A 9,689-nucleotide genomic window follows, 5' to 3' on the forward strand; every position below is an offset into this window, starting at 1 on the left:
GTAAACAATTAACCAAAAAATACGACTTCTTAACGAAATATAAGAAGATTATTTTTCAACCAAACAATTGCATTTTTAACCAAAGAAGATGAACTTTCAAACGAAAAAGACGAATTTTCAAGAAAATAGTTGAAGACTCGACGAAAACAGATTAATTTTCAACCAAAAAATTGATTTTTAACAAAAAACATAAAATTTTTACTAAAAATATACTAATTTACAACCTTAAAATATCAATTTTCTACCAAAGGAGTTGAATTTTCAACCCAAGAAGATAAATTTTCAGCCAAAAAGATTAAACTTTAAACAAAATAATTGAATATTCAACAAAATAATTAAATTTCCATGTAAACAATTAACCAAAAAATACGACTTCTTAACAAAATATAAGAAGATTATTTTTCAACCAAACAATTGCATTTTTAACCAAAGAAAATGAACTTTCAAACCAAAAAGACGAATTTTCAAGAAAATAGTTAAATTGATAACCAAGAAAAAATGGTCAGTCCTGAAAGATAAAAAATAGTTGAAGACTCAAAGCAAACAGATTAATTATCAACCAAAAAGTTGACTTTTAAACAAAAACAAGAAATGAACTTTGAGCCAAAATTAGTTGGATTTTTCGACAGGGTTCTATTAATTCAATTCACATTTTAACGAAAAAAAAAGAACGAGAAAAATTTCCTGTAATCGGGTAAAAAAGAAGAATTCTTTAAAAAGGGGAATAGGGGAAAAAGTTTAAAGTACACAAGTATGAAAAAAATAGAGGAAACATTTTAAAACTAGAGAAAATTTCTCGAAAAAAGTAGAACTTTTTGGAAAAAGGTGAAATAATTGTGAAGCTTGTTACGTTTATAACACCTACTTGCTAATTCTTGAGACTGAACAGCTTGTTCCAATTCCTCATCCTCCCAGTCTTCTTCCACATGATAAGCTAAAATCTGGGTAGGATCTGTGTTAGAAACTCCATTCCCAACTCGATTTCTCGCGTCTTCAGACTGACTTTTTTCAATGATATTATCAGTTATATACTCTTCGAGTTTTTCCTTGCTGGAAATCATCTTTCTCTTTTCGATATCTTGAAATTCCTCCAGATATTCCTCCTCCATCATTTCTTCCTCCTCCTCGATTGATTTTTGAGGAAATGATTGATTATTTTGCGCTTCCTCCTTTTCCCCATTTTCCTCTACTTCTTCCTCTTCGACTATTTCTTCAATAATCTCCACGATTTCATCAACTTCAGCATCATCGGAATTTTCTCCATCCGCAGATTCGAAAATTACCTCGTTGCCGTCAATTACTTGCTCTAATATATCTGTCATTGATCGTTCGCCTATTTCTGTTTTGATTGCCATTTCCGGTTTCGAATCGTGATAATTTTTCTCTCAAGTCTAATGATCATATCATTATATTCCAGTGAATATCTGTAATAAAGCGCGAAGTGAAATAAAAATTGAAGAAAATCAGGGTGGCGATTCGGCGAACGAATTCAAATTCCTGCTCATTCAGGGTGGCCGCTGGACCGGGAAATCGGGAAAACCGGTAAATGACCGAGGAATTTCTTGAGACTGGGAAAAACCGAGAAATGACAGTGAATTTTTTTTATTTTGAAAATTTTAGTTAAAAAAACATTTTTATTCAATAAATAATTTGTTTTTAATTTATTTGTAATTCAAGTAATAAAAAGTGAATAAAAACGATTTTAAATAAGTTCAAAATGTGAACGTATGACTGAAAGTTTATAAACTATTTTCAACTTAAAAATAACTTCATAATAATATATTCTTAATTAAAGGATTTTACTAGATTTAAAATATTGTTTCAATCTAAAATATTCCATTTTAACCCATTCAATTTGAAATTTTTAAATAAAAAAAATTAATTATTGAATATTTAGCAATATTTAGTGTTCCATTTTTCAAATTTCATTGACCGTGAAAAATGTTTGAGAACCGGGAAAGGACCGGGAATTTATTTTATCGATTAAAATGGCCACCCTGCAAGTATTTTAAATTTTTTGCAGGAATAGTTTTTTATAGTACAGAGTTATTAAAATATTTTGCAATTTTTTTAAACAATCGACTCGGAATATGCATACAGTTTCGCAAGTTTTTTTTTACAAAATATGATTTTTTTTCGTTTTTATGACTTCAATTGATATATTTAATTTAGAAAGCTTTGGAAAATTATATGAAAAGATATTCTTAAATATATTAGAACCATCTCATTTTATAGTACTAAAAAATAACTAATCATTTCTTGGGTTTGTCTCTAAAATCCATTTAACCACTTAAAATTTCTTAATTTTCTTGTAAAAATATTACAACTTTAACAAGATAGATAAATTTTTAACAAAATAGTTGAATTTTCTATCAAAAAGACGATTCTCCAACAAAATATATGAATTCTCAAACAAATAGTTGAATTTTCAACTATACAAAAGCAATTTTCAACCAAATAGTTTACTCTTGAAGTAAAAAAAAAAAACATTTTTCAACCAAAAATGGAATCATTAAAATTTCAGTCAAATTAATTAATCAATCTTTAACCGCAATAGTTAAATCTCCATCCACAAAGATGAATTTTTAACCAAAAAGATAATTCGCTACAAAAAAGATGAATTTTCAATAAAACACATGAATTTTCAACTAAAAACGAAAAACTGTCAACCAAAAATTAAATTTTCAAACAAATTAATGAATTTTTAACTAAAATTATGAATCTTTAACAAACAAAAAAATTATCTAAAACAAAGTAGTCATAGTTTCAGAATAGTAGTCGAATTTTCCACCAGGAAGACGAATTTATACTAAAAAAAAGTGAATTTTCAGCTAAAAAATATAATTTTTCAACAATTAATTCAATTGTTAAAATCTTATCTAAAAACATTAATGTTGAATCAAAGAGATCAATTTATAACTAAAATGACGGAATATTTAACAGGAATAGCTTACAATTTCAGTTCAAAAAACATTTTCACCAAAAATTAAATGGTTACATTTTCAGCTTAAAAAAATTGGAAAATTGGTCAAACTTGAACTGTTTAAATTTGAAAGTCTTAGTCATTAAACAAATGTGAACGTGTGACTGAAAGTGTATAAACAATTTTAAAATTAAAAATAATAATATATTATTAATTAAAGGATTAAGAATTTTTTAAATATTGTTTCAGTCTAAAATATTCAATTTGAAATTTTTAATAAAAAAAATAATAATTATTGAATATTGAGCAATATTTGAATTTTTATTTAAGACAAGTGAATTGAAACAAAATATTTAAAAGTAAAAAATCTTTAACTAAATTGTTTGACATAGAAACCCTGGAATCGTTAAAATTTCGAAGAACCCTTAAACTTTGAACGTTACAATTTTAATTGTTGTATTTGAAAAATGCTTAATTTGCAAGTAAAATTTTAAAATTTTGATGTATAATTTACAAATGAACACTGCACAAAAATTTGAGTAATTTTAAGAGATGTTTAGTAGCTTTAAAAAGATAAAAAAATTATCATGCAAATTTTAGAAAGTTTTCTTAAAATTTTCTAGAATCTTTTTTGAAAATTTTGTTTAAATCTTTGAAAAACTTTTTAAATATTCTCTTAATATAACTTTTCAAAATGAAAAGTTATTTTTAATTTTCCTAGAAATCTTAAGAAAATGTTTTTATACTTTTGAAGCCTTTCACAATTCTTGAAAATAATCTAATTTTTTTTTTGTTTAAAATCTGCGAAAATCTACATTTAGGTTTTTCATATTTATACATCCAAATTGTCCAGACATTTTCTAAAATTTACAGGATTTTCTGAAAATTGTAGTACAAATTCAACTAATTTTGACAGATATTTAGAAGTTCTGAAAAAATTTCCAAAACAATTAAAAATTTAAAACAAATTTAAAACAACTTATAGATTTCTCAAGACTGAAATAAAATGCTTTCGAAGGATGCTTAAACTATTTAAAAAGAAAATAATTGATTTTCTAATTTGAGAAGTGTACAGTTAATTTTTTTTCAATTTTTCAATATTTTATGTTTCTAGCTTAAAATTCCTTAAAATTATATCATTTTGAAAATTTTTTGGGCGTGAAAAATGTTTTCCAATCGAGAAAAAACCGGGAATTTATTTCGTCGATTTTAAACGGCACCCTGTTATTTCAGGGGGTTTCCCGGTCAAGTTTTTCAATTTTCCTGCTCAGCTAAACGTAACATATTGATATTTGCCGCAAAACGCAAACATTTATTTTAATTCATGACATTCATTCTAAGCATCCTTTAATAAAAAAGAGCAAAAACATTACAAAATAATTAAATTTTGAAAAAAAGACTTAAATTTTCCACTAAAAATATTATTTTTGTCAAAAAGTGGAATATTTAAACTTTCAGTTAAAAACATTAATTTTCAACACACGAAAAAACAGATTTTCAATGAAATAGTTCAATTTTCAACCAAACTACATGAATTTTTAAAGAAACAGTTACATTTTTAATTAAAACAGACAAATTCTCAATCAACTAGTTTATTTTTTTATTAAAAAAGATAAATTGTCAACCAAAATTTAATAATTACATTTTAAGTTTAAAAAAATTAATGTTTAACCAAACAGATGAATTTTCAACAGTAACTGTGGAATTTTCAATAGGAATAAGTTAAATTTTCAGTTAAAAAAATTACTTTCAATAGTTGGAATAGTTCAATTTTAAACAATAAAAATGAATTTTAAAAACTATAATGATGAATCTTTAACTAGAACAATTGAATTTTTTAACAAAAAAATTAATTTCCACCATAATCGACGAATTTTAAACTAAAAAATAAATCTTTTTAACCAAAAATTTAATAATTTTGTTCTTAATTTAACTGGAGTACTTATATTTTTAACCGAAAAGAAGAATTTTTAAGCAAGAAGATTAACTTTCAAAGAAAAAGATAATCTCCCACACAGAATTTATTGTTTAACAAAATACATATATTTTCAACAAAATAGTTATATTTTTAATTAAAAAATACAAATTTTCATCCAAATTGTTGAATTTTAAACTAGAAAAGATCAAGTTTAGACCAAAATTAAACAGTTAAATTTTGAGTTGAAGAAATTAATTTTCAATAAAACAACTGATCGATTTTGATCTAAAATGATGAATCTTTAACTGGAATAGTACAATTTTATGCCAAAAACATACATTTTTAACAATAAAGTACATACATTTTCAACCAACTAGTTTAATTTTTTAATTTTTAATTTTCAAAAATTAATTTTGAACCAAAAAGTAAACTTTTCAGGAAAAATCAGATTAATTTAAAAGATAAAATTTTCTAAATTGACAAAAATTATTAAAATAAAGAAAACTTGAATTTTGCTACGAACAGAAGTAAATTTTCAGGCATTTTTCGACCAAGTCGCCGCCCTGATAATTCAAACAAATTCATAATTAAACAAACTTTAAATTTTTAATCAAAATTAAAGAAAGATGAATTTTCAAGACTTTTTTTTACCATAAAGGATTAATTTTCAATCGAAAACAAGGAATTTGATACAAAATAAATACATTTTCGAACTAAAATGATGACTAAAGATGTAACTTTAAACATTTTAATATAATTTTGTATATATTTATTATAATTTTATCACATTTATTCATTTAATTTTCAATCATTTCAATCAAAGATAAATTTTCATCCAAATAGTTGAATTTTTAACTAAAAATATAAGCTTTACAGACTTAAAATGGAATTTTTACGTTTTTAGTTTAAAAAATTAATTTTACACAAACAAAAAATTAATTTTCTGCCAGTTAAATTTAACCAAAAAAACTCGAAATTTTAAACAAAATAGTTGAATCCTGATTTTCTTGATATTTTAACCAAAAAATTTCTACTTTGAAATAAAGAAAAGTTTAATTCAACCGAAGAGGACGAATTTTCAGCAAACTATTTCAATCCTGAATCAAAAAAGATGAATTTTCAACCCATCAGTTCCGTTTTTAAGCGAAAACGATGAATTTTTAACCAATAAAATTAATTGTCTACCAAAAAAGACAAATTTTCAATAAAATACTTAGTTTTTTCAGTCAAAAAGATAAATTTTCAACGAAGAAGATTAGTTTTATACCAAAAAAAGAATAGTTTAATTTTCAATTTAAAAAAAATGCTAAATAAAATGAATTTTTGTCTATAAACATCAATTTTCAACCAAAAATAGAATGGTTCCATTTTCAGTCAAAAAGATTCAGTTTCAACTTAAAAAAAAAAGGAAGTTTTAAGACAATAGTTGAATTTTTAACTGAAATTATAAATCTTTAACAAAACACATCAATTTTTAAATAAATATTTTGATTTTCAATTAAAGAAACATCCAATTTTCAACTAAAAAAAAAGAAGTTAAGCCAAAGAGATGAATTTTCAACTTAAATGATAAATATTGTAATAGAATAATTCAAGGTTTAGTTAAAAAAATAAATCCACAAACAAAAATTACAACAAAATAGTTAATTTTTTAGCTAAAATGTTGAATTTTCAACCAAGAAGATGAGTTTTCTACCAAAAATAAAATAGTTTAATTTGCAGTTGAAAAAATAATGTTACAAAATTAATTTTTATCTATGAACATGAATTTTAAACTAAAAATGACGTAGTTACATTTTCAGTTGGAAAAAACTGTTTGAAATTCCCACTATAAAGAAAAATGGTCTTCTTGGTTGGAAATTCTACTATTTGTTTGAAAATTTATTTATGTTTAAAATTCTTCTTCTTGGTTCAAAATTCTTCTTTAATTTGTTGAAAATAAAGTTTTTCAGCTGAAAATTTAACTGATTCATTTTCACTAAATTTACCTTTTTTCATAAGAACAAAATCTTTCCGAGTTGAAAATTCAACTATTTGGTTAAAAATGTATGTTTTATTTAGAATTCTTATTTTATTTATTGAAAATCAAGTTTTTAGCCGAAAATTTAATCGTTTCAATTTTCCATCGAATTATATCTTTTTTATTTAAAAAATCAACTAATAGGTTAAAAATTAATTTTTTCTGTGTTGAAAATTTAAAAATATAATTTAAAATGTATGTATTTGGTTAAAAATTCGTATTTTTTGGTAAAAAATTAATCTTGTCGTTAGAAAAAATCATTTGCTTTTTAACATTTATCTTTTTTATTTAAAAAATCAACTATTTAGTTAAGATATTATTATTCTGTGTTAAAATTCATAGATTTTATTAAAAATTCGTCTTTTTTGTAAAAAATTAATCTCCACCGTTAAAAATTCAGCTGTTCTGGTAGAAAATGCAACTATTTTTGGTAAAAAATGTATGTGCGTTGTTGAAAATTCTTCTTTAGATTAAAATTATTCTTCTGTGTTAAAAGTTTATCTTTTCCGTTGCAAATTTAACTATCTAATTTAAAATCCATGTACGTTGATAAAAAAAGCCTCCTTTTTGGTTAAAAATTTAACGTTTTGGTAACAAATTTATGTGCGTTGTTGAAATTTCTGCTCTTTTGGTAGAAAATTATTCTTCTGTATTTAAAATTCATCTTTTCCGCTCAAGATGTAACCGCATCATTTGCTTTTCAACATTTATCTTTTTTTTATTTAAAAAAATCAACTATTTAGTTTAGAGTTCATCTTTCTGAGCGGAAAAATCCACTATTCATTTTAAAATTCAACGATTTTGTTTAAAAAGTATGTATTTTCATTGAATTAAAAGTTTTTTGACAATCTTTTCCGTTGAAAATTTCTCTATTTTGTTGAAAATTCTTTTTTTAGTTTGTTGAAAATCAAGTTTTTTAACTAAAAATTTAATCGCTTCAATTTCCCTTCGGAACTTTTATTTAGAAAAACAATAACTTTTCGTTTAAAAGTGTATTTTTTTTGGTTAAAAATTCATCTTTTCAGGTAGAAAATAAATCTTTCTTGTTAAAAATTCAACTATTTTGTTAAAAATGTATATGTGTTGTTAATAATTCATCTTTTTGGTGAAGAATTAGTTTTTTTAAGATCAATTTTTCTAACTTGAAAATTGTATTTTTTAATTTTCACTAAATATTTTTTCTTCTAGCTAATAAAATATTAAAATTCAATTATTTGCAAAAAAAATTTATATACATTGTTGAGAATTCTTCTGTTTTGAAAATTGATCTCTTTGGTTACGAATTTAACTATTTTGTTGAAAATGCTTTTTATTTTTTCCTGAAAATCAAGTTTTTAAACTCAAAATTTAAACTTTTAAATTTCCCTTCAACATTTATCTTTTTGAGTTGAAAATTAAGCTTTTGGTGAAAAATGTATATATTTTGTTGAAATTCGCATTTTCTGATAGAAAATGAATCTTTTTTTCTTTGAAAATGCAACTCACACTACTGTAAAAAGCGTCAGAAAATATAAAATCGAGTTTTTAACTCCGGCACAATAATACTTTCGGAGCAAGGCACATTTTTTTAAATCACGATTACACTTTTAATTTACAGGAGGAAAATTTAAAAAAATTAGTTGATACCTGTTCATGCAACCATGAATTTTTGAAACCGTTTTGTTAATAATTTTTTTATCAGCGCAGTTATTTTAAAAGATTATTCGTATCACTGAGAGCTGCTCCAATTTCCTATCTACAAAACAATAACATTTTCAGGCACAACTTTTTAATGCGAACTTAGAATTCCCATCTTTAGTACATTATCATCATCCAAAATGTCATAAATACTAAAACACTACAAAAAATATTCATAATACAGTATTTAAACAAAAAAAATGAAACAAAGTTCTAGAAACGATAAAATTCATCAAAAATTACACTCACACGCCATAAAAAATAGACACTCAAATGAACAGATCGATATTTTAAAAACAATCACAATAACACAAAAAAGGCATTTATTTATTGTATTTATAACACAAAATATAAACAAAATCTTGAAAACAAGTTAGGTTTGCACAGAAACTTCAATGATTGCACAAATGAAGAATCCCGTCTCGAAGAAAAATCACAGATTTTCGCGAATAATGAACAAGAACTAAAAATTCAAAATGACTAAATTCGAACTCAAATTTTGCTCAGCAGAATGCAGAAAAAAAAATTGTTTCCGTGCAGATGCAGCAGTCGGTATGCAATATGAAAATAACAAGTATTTATCAACGGATCGTCAAGATGGCTACGAATCTGAAATTCTGTACTCTTCACGCATCTCAAAAATAGAAGTCAATTAATAACTTCATTATTAGGAAATAGATTCTAATTGTGAAGATGTCTACGAACCGTTTCTGGCGTTTTATGCTAGGAAATTACGAAAAGCGAAGCCTCAGGAAATGAAAAATGATTTTTACTCGGTCGATACAACACAGGCGTTTCTTCTTTCTCTTCACTGTGTTTCCTCACCGACTGACGCCACATTAGATTTACAGCTCACATACACGTAAATCTGGATTGTGTATTTTAATTAAATGGCGATTGCAAAACTTCCGGTTGTCCATTTTGCGGGAGTTTCACACTTTTGAAGCTTTAGAGGTTATGTTCCTCATATTCCCCCCCCCCCCCTGAATTAATACTTCACATAGGGTTTCACATCTAGGTTCCTGACGAATTAGGTAATTCAGGTTTGGTGGGAGAAATCCAAGATGTCTGCAAGCCGAGGGTCAAGCCATAATATCGATTGCATGGGACAAAACTTTATTTATTACATTCTCATCATTTATGATTGAGAA

General features: G+C 24.7%; 1 protein-coding gene across 3 annotated transcripts in view; it reads right to left on the reverse strand.

The window, feature by feature from the left end:
• The window catches only part of LOC117171412 (zinc finger and SCAN domain-containing protein 26-like), a 42,169-nt gene extending 32,791 nt beyond the window's left edge, over positions 1-9,378 (reverse strand). Inside the window, exons 1-2 of one of the 3 annotated variants that reach the window (XM_033358713.1) lie at positions 9,244-9,378; positions 866-1,424 (exon numbers count right to left, since the gene is read on the reverse strand). In XM_033358713.1, coding sequence (XP_033214604.1) covers positions 866-1,355 — 490 coding nt within the window. In that variant the 5' untranslated portion in view covers positions 1,356-1,424; positions 9,244-9,378. Of the gene's footprint in view, positions 1-865; positions 1,425-8,787; positions 9,058-9,243 lie in introns of those variants that run through there. The other 2 variants (XM_033358711.1, XM_033358712.1) reach the window with 2 other exon arrangements.
• Positions 9,379-9,689: the final 311 nt, after the last annotated feature.

The sequence above is a fragment of the Belonocnema kinseyi genome, chromosome 4 (genome assembly GCF_010883055.1).
Source record: "Belonocnema kinseyi isolate 2016_QV_RU_SX_M_011 chromosome 4, B_treatae_v1, whole genome shotgun sequence".
NCBI classification, from domain to species: Eukaryota; Metazoa; Arthropoda; class Insecta; order Hymenoptera; family Cynipidae; genus Belonocnema; species Belonocnema kinseyi.